The sequence below is a fragment of the Pomacea canaliculata genome, linkage group LG2 (genome assembly GCF_003073045.1).
Source record: "Pomacea canaliculata isolate SZHN2017 linkage group LG2, ASM307304v1, whole genome shotgun sequence".
NCBI classification, from domain to species: domain Eukaryota; kingdom Metazoa; phylum Mollusca; class Gastropoda; order Architaenioglossa; family Ampullariidae; genus Pomacea; species Pomacea canaliculata.
In genome coordinates, this window is record NC_037591.1 from 22,979,956 (window position 1) to 23,001,293 (window position 21,338).

The 21,338-nt window shown below is 44.0% G+C and overlaps 1 protein-coding gene across 4 annotated transcripts; it reads left to right on the top strand.

Moving 5' to 3' along the window:
• The first annotated feature begins 5,354 nt into the window (after positions 1-5,354).
• Positions 5,355-20,966, top strand: LOC112558164. 4 transcript variants are annotated; one of them, XM_025228444.1, is made up of 11 exons: positions 5,355-5,866; positions 6,506-6,583; positions 6,994-7,064; positions 7,379-7,441; positions 7,864-8,014; positions 8,950-10,833; positions 11,265-11,476; positions 11,959-12,116; positions 12,403-13,998; positions 14,566-14,653; positions 15,443-20,966. In XM_025228444.1, exons 3-6 carry the CDS (start codon positions 6,994-6,996, stop codon positions 10,216-10,218), a joined length of 1,554 nt encoding a protein of 517 aa, XP_025084229.1. In that variant the 5' UTR covers positions 5,355-5,866; positions 6,506-6,583; the 3' UTR covers positions 10,219-10,833; positions 11,265-11,476; positions 11,959-12,116; positions 12,403-13,998; positions 14,566-14,653; positions 15,443-20,966. The 4 variants fall into 4 exon arrangements, with proteins under 4 accessions (XP_025084229.1, XP_025084226.1, XP_025084227.1 ...); XM_025228441.1 differs by having other exon boundaries at positions 5,357-5,866; positions 7,822-8,014; positions 11,956-12,116; XM_025228442.1 differs by having other exon boundaries at positions 5,357-5,866; positions 7,822-8,014; positions 14,566-14,683.
• Positions 20,967-21,338: the final 372 nt, after the last annotated feature.

Consider the following 21,338-nt stretch of genomic DNA (forward strand, 5'->3'; position numbering starts at 1 on the left):
TAGGATTATCCAAATATGCCTGAACAAGGTAAGACATGAATAATGGAAATAGGGTTCTCCTTATCCAAATATTCACTAACCAAACCGTTTTCCTGAAATGCGTACACTCAGATAGCAAGGTTCAACAGTATTCTAGGGTGACAGATTGGCACAGTCACAGTAATATGTAAATTTACAGGTTGTCTTTGATAATATTTTTTCAATGCATTCTGCAGTTCAAAAGTATGTAGTGTTTATCAGCTGTCTGGTCTAATTGTCTTTCACATTTTATGCTTGTACTTGTGAAGATAAAAACAAATATGTTTATGCACAAATCTTTGAAAATAATAGACATTGGTTTTGAGCTTACTGATAAAGAGCTCTATATTTTAATTATGTGCAGCACAAGATTTAAATGGACTAATTAAAATCTAAATTGGAAAATGTAATATTGACTATCTTAAAGAATAGAGGTGGTGCTAGGAAATGGGCAGGCATCGTGCCAGATGTTTAACATATTGACATGATCTCTTGCTGCTTGATCAGGTGTTTCCTTCCACCCCACCATCTCATATTTTAAAACTTGAAAATTCTTCATATGTCAGATGAACAAGCACTTTAAACACTGCATTTCTTCTTTTCTTTGATCTCATTGGAACACATGCTTGACATTCATCATAGTAGTGAGAAGGCATTCCAATAGTTTTAAGCAAATGTTAAAAGAGCATGTGTACATTTTGGCGATAAGCAACTTTCCTTACATTACTGTTTGATTTCCTGTGGTTTTGTCAAGAAATGAAAGGAAAAAATTTACTGATTGATTGACCGTTACATGCCATTGGCTTCCATATAGTTTAACTATATTGCTCCATCTTAGTATTTGACATCATATAATGTTTTACAAAACAACAGAGATTTAACTAAATATAATCAATGCTTGCTTATTTGCTTTTGAAAGGTCTTCATTGCAGGCATTTGCTATTTTTTAAATATGAATCTCTGCCTTCTCTACTTCTGCCAGGCTTTTCTTGCTTTCCATTCTTTAAAAATGTCCAGCTACTGTTGTGTAACCCATAACATTGTTTTGGAGATAATACCAATAATAAGGGAGAAAAGCTCAACAGGCATCGCCTACTGTCTTCTCTTTTCAGTGTATGTATAAACTAGAGAAAGTGCAAGCATACACTTGTCATTCATGGATAATGTGGGGGAGGGGGGGTTGTTGTTTGCTGTTTGTTATAGATCATGGATGACATTTAAAAAATGAAATGTAGATTAGTACTAGAAGTCTTTGCTGTACCTGGTCCAGGATTTCATGAAGGAAAAGTCAATAAGAATGATAATGATCTTCTTTTCTGCTGTCCCTCTTCCCTCAAATCCTAACTCTGATTTGATATTCAGCAGAATACAAATTAATGCTGATATTTGTTTGGGAACAAGTCATTTTTTTTTATGTTAAATAAGGGCTTGACACTAAAAGTTGCATGTCTTCCTAAACCATTCCTCAGCTAGGCAGCTGCTTGTCTTTGGTTCCTGAACACACTGGCAACTGCTAAACTGCAATAATAACTACATGTAGTATATGGATTTTTTTCTGTTGTTTTAGTGATACATGTTGTATTTGAGGAGAAATAAAGTTAGTAAATTTAGAGTGAAAAAATATTTTGCAGACTAGTCTGACATACAAAAAAGTTATAATCTAATGTTTATTTTTCTTTTCTTTTTACAAATTTTCTGACAAAACTATTGCTGGTACCCAATCACTAGATTCATCAAGAGAAAGCACATCGCACACAAAATAGGGTACACTTTTGCTCATAACAGTTTTGACAGTGATCCGACTCCATCACATACACACGGCATCCTTGGTTAAATATTTTTGATGAAAATTGTAAAAAATTGTTAAAAATGTTAAAGCATGCTGATGATTTGTGTTTGGGGGTTATTGGGTGGGTGCAATTGTTCTTAATCTTATATTTTGAATTTTTAGTTTTCTGTGTGCGTAAGCTATCATCACTTTAGTAGTAAATAATTTCTTCTTTGGTTATGATGTTTCAGAGAAGTCTGCGTTTGCAGTGAGTTACTTTGAATTTTTGTTAGAAGAAGACACTTTTTAACCATAATAGATTTACAGAGGTTTGAGTTCTCATTCCTACAGAAAGGAACACTACAACTTCAGCACTTTTTGTACATGAAGGCAGAATTATCTGCTGGTAAAAAAATATAGCTGGTAATATAGCAGTTTGATTGCTATTTAGTTGCTGCAGGCTAGTTACAAAAGTTACTATTATTTTTAAATGCTTGCTGTTGTTCGGAGAGCTGAAAATGTAAGCAGCAGTGGTGAAAGCAAAAATTGTCATCTCTCTCAAGCATATTCAATCTGTCTATTGTAAAAGTGAACACATTAACAGTTATATATGCTGATCTTTATCATTAGCATTATATCAATGTGGACATCTTACCATCAGGTTTCATGGGCAGCACCAGATCATTGCCTCCTGAACTTCACCACTCAGCACATGTTTTAGAATGCTAGCGCATTGTGTGAATTAACCTTGAAAGATTTTGTACACTAGAATGCACGAAAATTTGTTCACTTGAGCTTCCTATGCAATAACAGGAACTGTGTAGATGTGCATTAAAGCACTAATCTTCTCTCTCATCATCTGATTCCTGCTTCACCATTCATCCTCTAGCACTTAATATGGTTTTTAGTTGTGGTTTTACATTATCTTTTTGAGTCAGATTCTAGTTTTGACAGAAGATATAAATTAAAGTCTGTATTTCTAGGAACAAATTGAGAGCTAAGGAAATATGTGGCTCACCTCTCATTGGCATGACAGTAGGGTGCTCTGGTGGCCAGAGAACCATTTCATGTTTCTGAAGCTGCTTTCGAAAGCTTTTGGTGTTCCATAGCTGGTGGCACTTGCATTTAATGCAGTCAGCCTACAAATAAAATTTCTTCTTTTTGTTTTTTTTTTTTTAAGGGGGGATGGAGAGTGAGAAGGTGTAGTGATTCATCAGTGAAAATTTCCCATTGTGAGTGAAAGGGCAAGTCACTGATCCGTCCCAAAGTTTTTATTTGATAATTTAAATACATTCACTGATTCAAAGTAGGGCTTTTTTTTAAATTTGCTTCTTAGCTTCATATGAAAGTTGTTTGTGAACTGAACAAGCTTGTGAAATAAGAAACATGTGTTGGGTGTATGCGAAGTCAGAAAAAGAATGTACAAAAATTTCCATTCTTTGGAGAGATTGGGAGGGTGGGAAAGTAGCAAAGTCTGCTGTTTGTACATATCTATCTATATGTGTGCCATTGATGTGTGTATGTGGGTGAAAGCAAGGGAGGCTATATGTGGTATTCATGGTACTTTTTATACCAGTGTACAGTATCAGTGATGGTCTCTCTTTGACAATGCTGTTAAAAAGAGAACCAATGGAGCCGTCATCACTATTTTCATTTAAACTGACTTAAATGTGTGGATGTGGTTAGATATTGGCTAAGAATGTTTTTATCTGCCTCTGTCATAGACTGTAACCAAAAGATCTCTTGTCATTGAGAAGTGTGCGTGTGTGTGAGGGAGTGCACTCTTGTACATATATGTGTACCTGCCTACAAATGTGGATGTGTGTTTTCACATGCATATACATGCAGTTGTGTTTTCACACGTGCTTGCATAGTGCTTTTATACCCTTTTTGCATTTTTGTGAATATTCAAAGAGGGAAGAAATACACAACCTTTTATGCCTACCGGCCTTCTGTCTTTTTAAGTTCAACTTCTACCACAACACTTCAGTATGTGCCATTCATTGTGTTTAGGTCTTGTGAATATTGAGCAGACTTGGTATTTTCACTCTTGCTATACATATCTTCATTCCATGCATGCATCTTTGATTTCCTTTTCAATTCAAAGGGCAGACAGTTGAATCTTACTTTTGTATTTTAAAAAAATGAAAAGACTGGTTGCCAAGCAACATGAGGACGATTTTATTCTTTGTGACTATTTTCTCTTGAATATGAGCTTTGCAGTGGAAGAAGACTTTTGTACAATACATTTTTGTGACTGGTGTCAAACTTTTTATACCATCATCTTTTAGAGATGTAAATTATTTATAAAGAAATGTGAACTTTTTTGGATGTTGGTGTTTTTGCTGACAGTTGTGTGTTTGGGAGGTTGGCAGCGGTAGGTTTGTAAGCATGTACATATTCATGCCACTACATTATGTAAATTCAAACTGTCCAATCTGTTAGTAACTTTTAGTAATTTGTTTACATGGAGTAAATCATAAATTATTGTTAAGACTTAGCAGTCCTACAGAAGACATATTTAGAAATAAGAGTTTGTTTGGGGTTTTTATTTATTTTTGCCTTTAATGGCATATATTTCTCAATCTGTGATTGAAAGACTCAAAAAAAGGCTAATCTGTAAATTTCCCTTATATTTTAACTTGGTTAAAATCACTTTAGCCATGTTGACAATGCAAGTATATCCCAGATGACAATTGGGAAGCAGCTCTATAAGGAAACGGTCAAGAACTTTGCAGCACAACATCAACAATGGAAAATACATTGACACATTCATACCCATCAAAATCGCAAAACCTGCATACAATTACAATTTATTCACTCACGCTAGCATACAGAAGTGGCACTTAGGAGCTGTTGAAACTCTCCGGATAGCACATGCTCATCCTCCCGTGAAGGCGCGAAGGTTAGCGCATGTCACCATAACAGTGAGGGTTGGCTGTCCTGGGTTCAGCTCTCGTCTCGGGCACGCTGTTACTCGTCATGTGGCATCTGTTTACAGGGCTGGCTGCATTACCGTGTGATTATAAGCTTAGTTGCTGGTTAGGTTAGGCGTAAAACGCCAATTTCCCTGCACCCCCTACTCCTTGTCATCTCGTAGAATTGAGGTGAATCTTTATGTTTCTGCTTGTTACAGATTCTGGAGGTCAAGTATAATCACAGGCAAGGTCAGTTTATAGTAGTTAATAGTTGATAATACATCATTCAACTCATCTTGGAAACTTTAGCGCTCACCCTACTTGTTTTACAATATCGACAGGAAGTAGCGACTGAGTCTTCTCACCTCCGTGTTGTTACGCGTGAAGACAAAGGAACCAGTGTATCTCTCAAGCAGGAGGAGCGGCTTGGCCACAGCAGACGTATCCTTTCGAAAATCTAACTGAAAATGAATTGGAGGCGAGTTTTACTTTCGTAATAATAGGAAACAGCATGCGCCTTCACTGACGTCATACTACAAGCCATCAAGTGCAGGTGACGTAATTAAGGAAAAAGTCGTCAGGCGAACGTGCTCCACTGATGTCATGGCAACGTGACATCAAAGTGCAATCTGTGTATCTGATGAAGACGTCACGGAGAAAGGAATCAATGTACTCGTCAAGGTATAACAGCCTAAACTGCTGATCTAGTCGGACGAGAAACTCTCATTCTGTTCCTCATTTTTTCGAACTTTAAAAAAAAAAGCTACAAAAAAATTTACAACCCTAGTCCGCGCAGAACTTGCAAATCATTAAACCATGCCCCGGCCAAGGAAGCGATGGAAGTTTGTACTAAAGCAGCCATAGATCGAAAGTCAACGGATCGCTTCTCTGACTCTCGCAATCACAGAGCTTCAGAAGGTCTTCGGTTCCTCAAGGATGACGTGTGGCTGTCCGGAGATCGCCAAGAGAGGTTCGGGTCGATATGCAATCACCTTGGTCGTCAGCACGGTGGCGTAGAGCAACGACCTAGGCTCGTCGCTGCCCCGTCTCCATGGCTGTCGGGGATTGCAACAGACGAGAAGACAGGAAGAGAAGAAAACGAAAGTGCGGAGGACAGTGGCCTGTGTAGTGATGCCTTTCTGCCAAGAACTTCTTGCAATCAGTAGGTATACACGGTGAAGTGTTTGAAATTCCGACAAAATCGTTTCACACGCTGATTTTCCATGCAAGCGTGGAGTCTTTATCTCTTGCATAATAATGAAAATAGTTTTTAAATTTAATTCAGTATTTTCCGACTGACAGACATCAGTATACCCTCTCTCTCTCTGTTTCTCGTTTTCTCTGCAGACTGTCATCTGCCTTCTGACGCAGAGCTATGGGTTACTTTATTTACTTTCTTGAGTCTTATTTATTCTTGTTTTGGATTTTGTTCTCTATGTACATCCGACAGAGATTTTTCGACTTTTAAAAAGTTTCTGTACCGCTCTTTTTAGTTTGGGGTTCTAACCCTGTCCCTTCGTAATGTTTCCACGAGGTAGGTATTCAACTTTTTAAAATACATTTCTTTAATTGGACGATTCTTCTCCCTCCAGTCCCCTTCACCCCCACTCTCTCTCTCTCATACCTGTTTCATTTGTTTTTGTTTAGCAATTTTTTTTAAGCTTTTCATCAACGAAAATGTAAACTTGCTGCACTAGTTCCCGTCAGTCTGCTGCGCTTCTATTGCGAATGACAGTTGTGATATTTACTCTCCACTTACCTGACCACCAGTCTAATACAATTCTGGTTGTCTTGACGACAGATGTGGACATGCGTCATCTCTGCAATCACGTAACTGGCCCGAGCTTTTAACACAAACAACAGCTCCAGGAACGAGCAGGTGAGTTACTCTGGTTTATATCAGAAAATAAATGTAACCCTTCGAGAACCATCTAAAATTACTTAACTAATCGCTTAAGCTAATCTTGTTTTAGCCGAGTTGTTGATAGTGGTCAAGCCGGCATTCTCTTTCTTTTGCTGGTCAGGATGTGGATCATATGGAATGAATGGGGAGACGAAAATGTGCGGATTTTCTTTCTTATGTGGCATCTGTGTACAGGGCTGGTTGCTTTCCGTGATATAGTTGCTGATAAAACACCAATTCCGCTCTTTGCTTGCTTGTGGGTGGGTGTCGGGTGAGAGAGAGAGAGGCTTTATCTGCTCATTTGTGAGCCTGCAAATGTATACAATATGAAAAATTAGGCTGTGACTTGTGGCTTTTTTTCTCCCTTTTTTTTACAAAACAAACAGATGCACAGTCAACCTGACAACAATGGACAATGGGGTCACGTGATCTATGAGAAACTTTTCGATCCGACGAGGTAGGGATCCCAACAGGATCTATCTACTTATTTCAAACGGCCGCTAACGGGGGCTTGTCCAGTCCAACATGTTTTATTTATACTGACTCATGTGCATGCACGTACACCTACCAACTGTCATGTCGCAAACACTCGCACACAGACCGGACACAAGTGGATGACTGGAAACTGTTCACATGCATGTTGACATCTCATCTGCTTTGCCGTGAGTTCTCGTGTTGTTAATGTTTAAATTTATTTTTATTTGACATTTAAAAAAACATAATCAACTTAAATCCTGAAGATCAAGTTGCAATTGAGCTTTTCTTTTTCAGAACTTTCCCTGGACTTGGGCATATCTATACCACGCCTCGGCAATTTCAACGAAACTCTAACATGCAAGTATACTGGAGGAATTTTATTGGTATTCAAACAGATTTAGTTCTCATGATGTGTGGCGACAGATCTCAAAATACTAAAGTAAACGAGTAACCGTTAACTAAGTTAGTGTATACTTGGTGATCTCTCTTTTATTTCCCCTTTATCTTCCCTCCCCATCTCTAGTTGTGAAATTTCAAGTTGTGCAGATTTTCATAGAAGCTTTTGTTATCAATGATCCAGCTTGGAGATGAAACCATAAGAAGAAATATTGTACACTCTTATGCCTACTTTTGTCCATTAAAGTTCGTCCGTTTGATGAATTTTTCTCCCACTAAACAACTGTGCACAATTCGTTTTATAAATCTCAGCATTGTGTGTTACTTCTTTGAACTAACAGATCAAAAAATGATCCCCCTGCCTTTGGTTACCTTGACCCTAGCGCAATGATGGGTGAATATCTGCATAATTATCGCAACTTTTTGATGGACCTTCGTATGGCCATGAGGAGAGGGAAGAACTACGAGAGTCAAATCATTTGCGGACCGCTCCCTCCTCACCAGCTGCCAAGACCACAGTCACTGCCACAGCAGGTGAGAAATAATTCCCTCCCTTCTTTTTGTCTTTATCAGCATCGTCATCACTATCATCTTTTTTCCTTCGTTACCTCCTGATCCTAGTCATCATTGATAGCAATAGCAGCCGCATCATGTTTATTCTTCATACTTAAACACTTTGATACACCACATGTAATAGCTGTAAGACCATTAATAGAGATGTCCACAATGCTATTCGTTAGGCCAAGGTGCAATATAAGGATAAAGGATAAGGATAAACAAAATTAAAGGAGGCCGAAAAATACTTCAGCTTCAGAAGGAAGAGGCGCTGAGTGTTGGTATCCCATCGAACTCCTGTCGAAGATGGGTTCCAGGTACTCAAATGTGTCGACAATTTCCATCTTCTTGCCACGGATGACAGTTGTGGGACTTGGTGGAGCATTAGTAGTCATGTGTGTGGAGGCTAAACAGTCTGGCACCATCAGCACTTCTTTTGGTCTAGTGTGCAAATTACAGTTGGTCAAGGCATTTTTCGGTGGCATTTAGAATCAGTGCTGTAATGATTTTCTCAAGTACTTTCATGACCCACAATGTTGAGGCCATTGGTCAAGATTGTGGACTGCAACTGCAACTGTAATGCATTGGGGTGACACGTGAAAAAAATTAGCTGGAGAAATTCCCCGGGTAGGTAAAATAGGTGTAGAGAAGTCGTGAGCAGATCAAGGTTGAAGTATTGATGAGTAATAAACATAGGTCTGCATATATCTTCTAAACTCTTTTCGGGATTTCACTGAAGTGCACTGAGCTTTAAAATTAGTTTACTTTTTATCTTTTCTAAACGAAGCTCTGTGTGTGCGTGTGTTATGGTAGCTCTGTGAATGTTTTAGAGTTGGAAAGTTTAGATTGTCGAGTATGTAAGATCACCAACTTTAAGGCAGATGCTGACATATCTGTGACATGCATACCAACAGGCGAACTCCCAGCAGGAGTCACGGCAGCATCCTCACATCTCGGAACTGTCTCCAGGCTTATGGAGCGTACTGGCCGAAATAGCCTCTCCTCAGCCGCAGGACCTGCGCATGGAGTTCTCCCGCTTGATGAACGTCGTCACTTCTCTCCGAATGCGCGAGATCTGGACGGACAAGAAACAGCATCATCAGCAGCAACAACAACAACACCAACAGCAGCACGCACGCCCCGCCCCTCAGGGTCACGTGACCTACTCAAGGCACGGCTTTTCGTTGCCGGACCCGGTGGGTCACAGACGCGGCGTTAGTGAGTCGGAGGACAAGTCCTTCTTCTCTACAGCAACGTCGGCGAGGAGACACGAGGCCGACGAAGACTGCATCGACGACATTCTGGCTATGACAAGTATTCTCACAACCATGAACGTGCAGTCTGACAGTTCTGGCAACAGTGATGCTGCTTCTTTCTTGTCCAGCTTCCCTGCTTCTCCTCTCTCCTTGTCTGCTAGGGATCCTGCCCTGGGCTCTCGATACCTCCCCGGAATCCAAAAGAACTACGAGCGATTACAGAACTCTTTTGTTCCTTGCTCAAATTCCAGAGTTAGAGCAGGCCCGACTTACGCCGTAGGTATGCACCGCAGCTGCGAAAAAGCCTCAAAGCGTGATGATGACAACGAGGATGATGATGATGACATAGCTGAGCTGATCGACAGTGCCAGGATAGAGATGCAGTTGGAAGAGGAGGAGGAGCAGGAAGAGAAGCAGAGGATGCAGCTGCTGATTTACCAGCTGGAGCAGAGCCAGAAGCAGGCACCCGTGCCCGGCGAATCGCACGTCGTGGAAGGTCAGGAGGTTAGCGACCCGCTACGGGAGACGAGGGACCTGGAAGAGAGTGGCGGTAGTTGCCAGGCCAGCGCAGACAACGAGGTCTCCTGCCCCGATGCGCTGGAGGAGGCACAGCGTCAGGAAATGTTTCACCACTTCCAGCAGCAGCAGCAGCAGCTAAGCAGCGAGCGAGCGGAGGCCCTCGACGTGGAATGTGAAGCTGAGCTGCTGGAGAACGAAAGACAGGTGCGCTTCGTCCTCCGGAGGTCAACGGTCAACCACCACCTCAACCAGGATCTACAGCAAAATATCGTAGCCACAGGGGACTCCTCCTCTACTACCTCTCCTCCTCTTCCTCCTTCACTTCCTTCTCGCATGCCTTTCACAAATGGCAAAAGGCCTACCAGACCGAGAGTCGCGCCAGTTCCGATGACGGGGACGAGCGCTTAAGTGGTCTGACCGTCTACGTCACACCGGCGCTGGGCTCCTTCGCCTCCCCGCTCCCGCTGCACCCCAGCGAGCAGGAGGGCATGTCCGAGGTTTCCGAGTTGAAGTACCGCCTGAACGTCGACAAGAAAACTTCGTTTTCGTCGAGTCTTGCTAACGCCGTCGAAGACGATGACGAAGAGTTTTCTGCCGGCCACTTTCTAACCGAAGAAGAGTGCTTTGAAAATACGAACGACAACGACAAGTACGTGTACAACTCACCCAAGATGGGGGCGCTCTTGAAGAACACGGGCGGGAAGATCCGGATCCTGGGCAGCAAATCCTACGCAGAAGTGTATTCCGAGAGCGCCGCGCTGCTCTATCCAGATGACGCCTCAATGGGCGACAAGAAGAAGGACAAGGAGTGCTCTCCGGCCAGGGCGGAGGGCAAGGATACGGAGGAAAAAGGCAAGGCCGAGCAGGGTGGCCAGAAAGACAGCAAGAAAAAGCCGGTGGTCGTGTCGGTGCGCCCTCTGTCGCACGCTACGCGCCGTTCGGCGCACTCGTATCTGACGCAAGCGCCATGGCTCACGCCATCGACAGACGCAGCACAAGGCACATGCCAACAAGCACCGCCAGGTGAGGGCTCTTATGTCACGTGCATGCCAGAGCACCGTCAGGTGAGGCCACTTTGCACCGTCATGTCTAGGAGGATCGTTTGTAACCCTGAACAAAGTTTTTAGTCAATTCAGAGTTTAAAAGGCTCTGCTGGTCAAATATGAAATAACAACTTAAAGCTGCTGGAAAATGAATAAATCATACAGCTATTAGTTTGACAAAATAACTTCCGAATTTGTTTGGGGGAGTGGTTACCTAGATTCTAATTTCTGACGTCACTGAAGTAAGAGCTTGGATTAAAGAAGAGATTGATACTTGAACTAAGAACCTGAGGCAGCCATTCTTTACACATGAACGGTTCTTGAACATACTCTTAAATATTCTCATATCAGCTGCATGGAACTTTAAATGCTCTTCCAGAATAAAGTCTTCAGTTATGTTCTTGTTTGAAGGGTTCTCAGAGCACAAAAGGCACAGAGGCAGAGGGTGGTGGATCAGTGGGCCAGTCACAGTGTTCCCAAAGGGCTGAGTCGAATTCTGACGAAAAGCAGCGAGCAGCCGAGATCTTAGCCACGCATAGCACGCACGAAACGGTGCCAAACACGTGCGTCACGTTTGGACAAAACAGTCAGGGACAGAGACGGTCAGCAAGCGACTCAGACGTGTGAGTCCAGACAGACCCCTTGTGGGTGGAGGGAATGGAGAGGGGGATGGTATTACATTTCTTGTCCGTCTTTTTTTATACTCTCTTTCGGGTGCTTACCCATCTTTCAGCCTGTCTGTGTCCACTGTCTATTTCCTGTCTTCCTGTCTTCCTACATCTAATATATATTTTAAATTAAAATTACACTTTTAGGAAATTGAAAAAAAACGGTAGTTACCGGCATTGGAAATCATCAGAATCGAGTCTCTTTTTATAATCTGAGCGTTTATCCCTTATTTGCTTTTATTTCTATGTGAGTGTTTATCGTCAGAAAGATTTTTTATCGCGAAAATTTTATAAGAGTTTTAGTCTAAATTCTAACCATGCTTGTGTTCCTGGATAAACTTCAAAACCTAAACTAACATTCAAAAACTGCAATTCTATTTCTGGGTTGGAGTCAATACTAATAGCTTATTATGAACGATATTGTTCTTGTCCAGCAGACTTCACAAGGGCGACGCCAATAGCATTTTCCAGCTGGCCGACCAGAGCACAGGGGCTGGTGACTCTGCAGCTGCCTTTTCCATGTTCGCAACGAATATCGTCTACCCATCATTAACATTTCAGCACCAACTTATTGCTCAACCCCATTCATTACAAGGTGAAGGATATTGAAGCTAATGTATTGTTAACGCTCACTCGTTTCGTTTCGTAAAATCGCTTCTTTACTTTTTCTTTCCTCTTCAATTTTGTCAGTAGGATGTGGGTTGGTTTGTCTACGACTTTTCACGGTTCTCATGTTTATTGCCAGAAATTTAATCGTTGAAGAATTTGTTTTATCAATGGAACTTCCTGGCAGCTTGCATTAAGATGCTTTCTGCATTCTAGATTTAAGAGATGTAGCAATACGATTTTCAAGGGAATCGCTGTTTTCATCTTTCTTTCAGGTAGTTCTATTAAAAGCAAATCTTCTAGGGTAAATCTGATGCTTGCCAAAACTGCTAGCCAGAAAGCTCGCCAACCTGAACAGGAATCCTGGTTGGGTCTAATGTCGAGCGCTCCGCAAATACTGCTTCTAGAGACTTTGCTCTAGACAGCTCGGCAGGCGGCGCCAAGTGCTTCATGACCCCCTCGGGTCCGACTATAACCGGCTTATGCTGGTGGCCCCACACCTGCCTGTCCCAAAGACCGTGTCCTTCTCCGCCACTCCCTTGCACCCGTGCCCTCACCTGATGGCGGGTAGCGTTACCTCACTCATCGCCGCTCGTGATCCCCTCCCCGCGCCCGGCCCCGATCTGAGCGCTGAGGGCAAAATCGAGTGGAAGCTGGCCAAGCGGCAGGACAGACTAGAGGCGCAAGGAGCACACAAAATTTACGATAATAACCAATCCGTAGATGAGTTTTCTTCCAAGGAGAAGGCAGCTTCCGCAGTTGCAGTGACTGGCTTGTCGACGGCGCAGACGGGATTTTTTAATTGCAAGCCAGTCAAACTATGCGGTCAGGCGTCCAGTGTCTCGGATGACCTCTCGTCGATGGAATCAGCGGACGAAGTAGACGTGTCCCTCAACGACATCAACTTCTGCGTCGGCCCCACGCTGGAGATCCTTAACAACACACAGTCCAAACATTCGACTTTGTCTGTTGGACATGCCTGCAAACTTGATTTCGAGACGGGCTTCGCTAACGTCAGTACAGGGCACAAAGGCTCGAAAGGTGTCGATGAAGTTGCTTGGATCGAGGGAGTGGACGGGGCTCCGCTGCGACGCTGGCGGAGTTGGCGATAGTTCAAGACCGGAAACTCGTGCTGCAAGAGGACGCAGAGTATTTCTATTCGCACGTGGCAGCTGCTGCTTTGTCGCCGAAGAGTCGCAGCATCAGCGACCGAGAACTGCACACGCACTCAGAGGAGGGACTGGCGACATCGCAGGCTCAGGTCTGTCTGCATGACGCCCATAACGCCGACAAGTACACAGCAAGTCGCTTGTCAGGCGGCCAATCGCTAGAGTCGGAAGCAAGAAACATCCGTCAGAAGTCTGCGGCCACAGAGGACCTGATGGGCATTAATCGTCTGAACAAAGAATTTACCAGCGCACCTGTCAAACCTGGGTGGCTTCCCCTGTCTTCCCTCTTACACAGCTACTATCCACCCTGCAAACGGAACTAGAAGAGGGAGCGTCTTTCTTCGCGCACAGTACTGCCTCTGACACCCAGGTTAGAGGCTGTTCCGGGTGCCTGAGGAACGAGTGTTCCTTGTCCACTGACAGCGGGATCTCTGCCAACCCCTCCGACTCCCATGCGTGTCAAACGTCCCGGATGGGACAGTTCTTTGTTGCCAGACAGACAGAACAGGAAGAAAACGGGGCTACGGCTTCTTGCGGAATTTCGCCTACAAATCCCACGAGTGTCGCTGTTTCTGGTTGTGGAAACAACAAGGGAACATCCGATGGGCTGCGGTGCTCTTCAGGTGCTAATTCAGGTGAACGCTCTGCACAAAAAGAACGTATTTTGGAGGAAATCAGCGCTTGGTTTACAGACAACCCAAGGTAGGCTGAAAATTTTTTCTTTCTTAAAAGTTTATTCATTAAAACATCAGATTCCTTTCCATATGCATCGATCATGTCATTCAAACTAACGCTTTGTTGGTGTTACTCCAATAAAATGTATCAATATTTTAAAAATTTTATCTAAAACGTGAAGCTTTCGAAGAGATAATTATTGTAATGATGTTGTTCTTTAGCCACTAAAAATTAAGCGAAACGAAGTCTATGTTAGTTTACAACTGTTTGTTTTTGTCCCAAAACAAAGCTAAACCACATCGTATGCTAGTATCAAGCCAATGATGGACTTACCATTATGCATTGTCGATCATGTAGAGAGGTATGCATCAAAATAGAAACCCGTATAAAGTGATTTCGTGTGTATCGTATTTAATGCTTTGTCTCCGATCCAAAACAAACGCATTTAGATAGTAGGACCTAATAGTGGGGCTATTTATATAAATTTACTTGTCACAAGAAATCGTTCATTTTTGGTCATTATTTTCATAAATTTCAATGAAGACATCGGTGGCTCATCTATTGATAAACTGAAAGTAACTATTGTTTTCCCAGCATGCCTTGCACAAACCGTCAGATGACCACATCATCGTCTAGCTCTCGCCGTTGTCTTGCTGTCCGGGCCAGTCACAGAGATTCCTCGGTATACGCTTAAACATGAGGCAGTTAACAGGTGTTCTTAATCTGTTTTGTTAATAAACCTTTATGATTTTTTTTTTCATTTACAGCATGATTACCTCGACATAGGAGACAAACGAGTTCTGAAAAAACTGACGTTTGGTGCAGGTTGATTTAAAAAGAAGACTTAATGAATGCGACTTTTGTGGGGGGAAACAAGGGAGGAAGCAAGATGTCAAGTAATTTAGATGAAATGTCAAATGAACAAACACAGGGACTAAAGAGCAACAACTGGAGTAGTACCCAGGACTTGTAGAGGACTGAAACGGATTTCTCTGACTGTAACTATCTACAACTTTCGTGGCGCGTGTGGCGATATTTGATAGAACTATTTGAAATGAGGGTTGGAGGTGTAATACTGTAATCCACATACAAGCCGTCAACATTTTAAGACTCGGTCCTGCGTATTGTAACGCGTGTGCCCGTCACAGAGTTGATAGACCCTCAACCATTGCGTGCTCGAGGTGGGCACACGCTTTGGTATACGCAACTCAGGGGTATCGGCATCACCGGCCTGTACTTGGCTTACATGCTCATTATGTATTTCAATAATGGAGCTTTGTTTTAAACGCAGTTTTTCGGATAACAGTACTAAAAACTTTGGAGGCAGAAACTGGCATTCGTTTGCCTTGATGCCAACCAACACGTAGACACACACCACTGCACAAGCACCGCATCCATAACTGTACATTGGAGGGAGAAGTCTGTGGCATTAAGGTATCTTTTTCGGGTTTCTGTTGGAACCCTGTTTCAGGGAAACAGCTCCAGATCTTCTCCAGAAGTCGCCGTCGTGTGTTCTGATGTGACAGACGGTTGCTCAAAGATCCCAGAACGCCTCCCACTTCTCTTGGAAACGTCGCACTCAGCACAGTACCCGGATGAAGTGGGCGAGCATGGACAGGAAGTGCTGGGTGCCGTTCACTGCAGTGCGATAGAGAGCGTCCTGCAAAGCTGTGTGAACCACTCCAACGACAGCGGCGGCACCTCGCTCACCAAGTCTTCTCTCGTTGCCCAGACCTCCATCGTCGGGGTGAACTCGCGGGCCAAAGGCAGCTGCACGCAGTCAGCGACAACGGAGGTGGAGAACGTGGACACTGCGCAGGAGTGTCACGTCATAGGAACCGGCTGTTCAGCGAAGTAGTAAAGCCAGCTGCGGAGTCCATGCAGACATCCGTTCTTGCCTCTGCCTCCTATTCCGACAACGGCTTAGCCCCTGTCGCTGAATCGGACCCTGCGGAAACTAGCGGGGCTCCGACCGCCGCTTACCCAGTCAGAACCGACTATCTGTGCAACCAGCATCTCATCCCGGAGCAGTTTCGCAAGCTGATCGTGCCTGACCTGGAGAAGATGATGCAACTGGGCAAAGACCGGGTGTGGGAGACCTCGGCGGACGCATCTAGCGGCAATCAGTCAGAGACAGGAGCTGCTAATCCTAATCTTGGGACTTTGGGAGTCTCGCGACAGGACGAAAAAAAGTCCTCCTCCCAACAGAATCAGCCTCAGAGAACGGTGGAGAATGTGTCCAGCAGCAACAGCACAACTACCAATAGTCACTCGCCCTCTCAAGGCATCCGAATCACGGCGGAAGAGCTGTTTGCCAACTACGAAGCAGCCGTCATTGGCTCTCGAGCGACCGTCGCCGGCACCAGAAGCACCACCGTGAGAGACCCTCTACCCGAAGAAAGCAGACAGCCGACAGTCACCAGTGTCCTCGAGGCTTTCAATTACGCCGAAAAGAAAGCCTCGGAAGGCTCCTACTCTAGTGCAGCCGCAGCTGGCAACGTCGTGCAAAAGACGCTGATGACCAGAGATCCTCGGAACATACCCAACAGGCTGACCATCAACGACACTGGCAGTGGAGCTATTGTAGACGTTCAAAGCCCAAGGACAAGCGATGACGGCTCGCGATGGAAGATTGGGATCTGCACAACAACTGCAACAACTGCAACAGCAGCAGCAAAAACTTCAGCAACATCTGCAGCAGCAGCAACAGCAGCAGGCGCTATCGAATAGCAGCCAGATGAACAAAGGTCGCGACCAGATGATGGCGACGGCGGCCTACTACGCCAACACACGACTTAGTGACGTCATGACCTACGCCACGACAGGAGCCAGCATCAACATACCGGGACTGCCCCGCATTCCAATCTTGTCCCCGCAGGCCGCAGCGCACAACGCCTTCCTGTTGAAGGCTAACAGCATGCGGCCGTGTCTCCAGCCCAACCTCTCCGTGCCTCCCCCTGGCTTCATCCCGCTCATGCCCGTGCCCACGGGACCGGCATTTCATCACGGACCAGGCGGCTTCCCTGTGGGCCCCTACTTCTCCCCCGGCATCTTCCACTCCCCCAACTTCATCGCCATGGCGCCCCACCCTTCCGCCACCGCCACCTTCATGCAACAGACCAAAGTCAACATCTGCACCAACGTTAACATCAACAGCAACATTTCAACGTCCTTCAGCGTCACCAACGCCAGCACGACGAACCGCAACGACAACCACAACTTCATCTACACCTTTAATAATCACCTGCAGCAGCGGGCGCCCACCTCATCCAATGCCACGCACACCACACAACCGCCACCGCCGCCACCTCCGCTGGTAGCAGCAACGCTGGGGATTCTGGGCGGAAGTCGGGAGAGCCTCGCTCACAATGCAAGAATATCGGCTCTAAAAGCAACGGAACAGCTGCGCATACTTCGAGCAAGGCATCTAGCAGCTCCGTGAAACCAGCTTCCAGCAAACTGGGAAGTGCAGCTTTTTCCCAACGTCCGCTGAGCGGCCATGGCGGTAAACTGGACGCAGGTTCGGTCAGCAGCGCCACAGGAAGGGGCTTCGGCGGCCTTGGGGACGAAAGTAGAAGTGGGGGTGTGACGGTGCAGGGTAGATCTTTGCACGAGAAGACTAGGGGAGGGGTGGGGACCGCGCAGGGCGAGGTCGGGGCAGGTCGCCCGCCTCGGGGTTCGAACACAGACAACCTAATCCGTGTCTTTCCGCCAAGCTCATGATTATCTTCTGACTACTGCTTGCAGACCTTCTGGTGGAGTTTATTTTCTAGGACCTATGTTTTATTTCTTTCTCTCTAGATTAAGTATTATCTTCTCTTTTTTTCTTCCTTTTCTTGCTCTCCTTCATACCTCCTGTCTCCTCTTCGGTGTTTTGCTTTCATCAGCAGCAGTGTTCATTTCTTCCTCTTAAGCTCTTCTTGCTTACTGCACGCTTCAAGTTGAGAGAACAGCAGAGAAGCCAGTGTTTGCTGAGCAATATCTTCACAGTCAATCAGCTTTTGTCTAAGTCTTGATGCTCCACTAGTAATACCACCTCATTACTTTATTTTATTTTATTTTTGTCGGTAAACATGCACAGAATGTCTCGACCAACCTCTTTCCAGACCTGCGATTCAACGACTGCAGACTCAGCAGCTTTTTCCAAGCTGTTGGTGGATTCCTAAAAATTAATTTTCATTCCATTTTTGTCTCTAGAATTTTTGTATGCTTTAGATCGGAGACCACTGTTTACGATCCCCAACCCTACGGTTTACCAGAACTCACTTCAAGCATCTTACACTTCATAAAAATCAAACAACAACTCCACTCAACAAAGAACTTACCATTTCTTAGCATTAAAAATAATTACTTGCTTCTGTCTCCACAAAGACTACGGTGGTTGGTTGCAGAGGTACGTAAGACAGAAGAAACCTTTTAATCGTTAAATTTTTCATGAAATTTGAGCTTTTACAGCAGGTTTACAGTCCGACTGTAACACGAGGTTTAGTTTCCATCTGTTTTCCAAAACCAAAATGAAGGAAGAAACGCATCGCGTATTTCTTCTTGTTCTTTTCTTTCTCTTCCACTTTCTTCTGATCTGTCGTTATCTTTGTCTGCTGTGGATTAGAATTTAATATAATTAAGCTCACCCAACACTACAAATGGCTTTCAAGCATTTATTGAAAAGGGCCTGAAAGAATAAAGATATTGTCACTTGTGTAACAGAGTCAGATACTCTCCCTCTCCAGACTGTCAGGTCTGATAACAATACAAGTATAAGTGATTGTAGTTTTGCTTCAGACGCCAAGTCTCTGTACTTAAGGTTGACTGTCCTCAGCAGGGGAGTGGTTTGAGGGGCTGTGCCTATAACAACGAGGAACTTTCATCCCTCGACTCCCGTACCGTTAAACTATCCCCACTACTGTCCTCCTGACACAGAGGAGACTTGTCCACCTCTTTATGAAACCCTCCTACACCAGCTCTCAGTGCTCTGACGTTGTACAGATCATATCCATCAATCTGCCGGAGGACTTGATGGTCCGGTGCTTGTTTAGCTTTCTTCTTCACTCTGACCGGTGTGGGTTTTCTGACGATGGTCGCAGGTGGAGATAAAGTACTATACCCAGAGTTAAGTGAGGAAAGGGGAGATGGGAAAGGTGTGGCTGGAGTTGGCTATTCTTCCATGGCAGGAAGACGTCTGTGTATTAAGGCAAAAGCATTTATTCTGAAAAATAACTGTCTTTACCACAAGCACTTACAGCCTTTGAGTGACTGATGACACTGTCAAAGTTTGTATTAGTGAGAGAGAGAGAGTTGGGAGAGGTGGGGGACGCGCGTGCATTTTTGTGTTACTGTATGCTAGTGGTCTGCACAACGTTGAAAAATGTGTCTTAAAACTTTTAGCAGCAGTTCAAATATTCTGCTCCCAAGTTTTTCTGGTGAGAATTTTCTCAATGTCCGGCATAAAGACGACAGGGCGTTCGGAAAGTTCGTTGAATGTCATTTTGTCCAGCTCGGTCCTATGTAATCAGTATTTTCTGAACCTTCTGGGAGATAAACCCTGGCAGCTCCTCAGATGCTTCCTAGATATAGGCAGCAAACCTTGTTGTCTTAACGAGGTCTATAGATCAACTGGCGTTTTTTCTCATAATTCTTTGCTCGTCTCTGCGGCTGTATAGACTCTGACAGGCCGTTAGCGATCATGGTCCTTGTGACAACTCTACCTCCTGACACCACTCACTATGTCCCGGTGTTCCTGGCTCGATGAGCCTTCAGATTCTATCTTCGGATATCTGAGAGCAGTTCGGCTTCACCCCAAGAAGAAGTGGCTGTAATTTGATCACGACCACCCCTGTCTATGATGTATAGACGTTGAGATCTCCTGTCTGAGTCCAGAAACAGGACCACACAGCCTATCTAGACAAGATGATTTTCATTACTGCATCAGTAGTACTGACCAGGACCCTTTTCAAACTAAGGATAAAATAGTTTGACAGACTTGGATAGACGATTCACTGCGAAAATGCAAGGCATGGATAAGTTTCCTGGACGTAAACATTCATCTTGTCTGCGTCGCGGTGCATCGCCCACTCAACGGTCTTATTTTTCAACAGCCATAGTCTCCCACAGTCCAACTACTAGACGATCATGAACAAGATTCAAGCCAACAACAGGAAGCAACGCTATCTCCAGGCGGGAGGAGTTTGGCCAAGGCTGTTTATTTTTTTTTTTACAGAAAACAGACCGTGCAAAACGAAGTTTGGAAACACAGACGCACCATTGCAAGGACAACGAAGGCACACTCCCAAACATTGATAACGAGAAATAAATTTCTCATTGGCCTCTTGTTTGCCGCACATAATTGTTCACACGCTTTTCGCAGCTAGGCAGTGACACCGATATCTAAATCCTTTCTACCAAAGGAAATAAGCTGCAAGAATTTATCATAATTCTTTTTTTGGTAATTTTCTTTTTGGAAAAAAAAGTGTAAACGTTGGGCTTGACGTCCACACTACGACTGCCTACAGTTGAGCCGGTAGTTGATGAATGTCTGGCTTCTGGTGTCGTGTCAAGCTGCAACGATGAAGTCCTGCAGGCATTATTAGACTGAGACAGAGAAATGCCGGGTGTTGCTGTAAGAAGTGGAGAACACAATTTCTGTAGCATATTTATACTGAGTAGAGAGAGAGTGTGTCAGGGTTATACTTATCACTAACTGGCTGTTGCTGATTTATTTTGCTGTCTTGCGAAAAAAAAATAAACAAACAAAAAGCACGGGTGATGAAGACAAAGCAGAATGCCGACTCCAGCCTGTTTACTACCTGCTCGCCTGCTAGACATGTCTACCTTAGTAATATTAGTGTGGGGAGAGAGAGAAAGTGAGAGAATTTTCGTGCCGTCATTTTCGCATGTATGGGAGTCTGAAAACCATTAAGTTGTACAACTAGAAGAGGGTTTTTTTCGATGTGTAAATATCTCACAATACTCGTATAGAAAATAAAAGAACTACAACATATCGAGCATTTAATAATTTTATGTTCATGTTCTTCACAAAGTGTGTGTAGCTCATGCTAAAGCCTAATACTAAAAATAGCAAGCTCTAGAAGAAGCATTTACAACACAGATTTTGATGTAATTTTAATTAATTAATTGCTTCTGAACTTGTGATGTTTGACGGGTTTTTAAGTCAATAAGTCAAGCAAGCAATGGTATACGAGATATGCAAATAAATAACAACACGGCACCTAATAGTGGAGTAAGAAAGAGGGAGAGAGAGACTAAAATCTTCGTTCAGGGTGACGAAAACTGCTCCCTTTCTGTGAATTAAACGAATAGAAAATGATTTTTTTAAATACTTTGTGTTATATATGTATGAACCTACCAAT

What these genes read in the sequence shown, in the direction of transcription:
- LOC112558164 (XM_025228441.1), top strand. Translation starts at nt 6,994, where the DNA reads ATGCACAGTCAACCTGACAACAATGGACAATGGGGTCACGTGATCTAT. An exon ending in AAACTTTTCGATCCGACGAG is followed by an intron (nt 7,065 to 7,378) that starts GTAGGGATCCCA and finishes TTTCTTTTTCAG; the next exon opens with AACTTTCCCTGGACTTGGGC. An exon ending in TTTCAACGAAACTCTAACAT is followed by an intron (nt 7,442 to 7,821) that starts GCAAGTATACTG and finishes TTGAACTAACAG; the next exon opens with ATCAAAAAATGATCCCCCTG.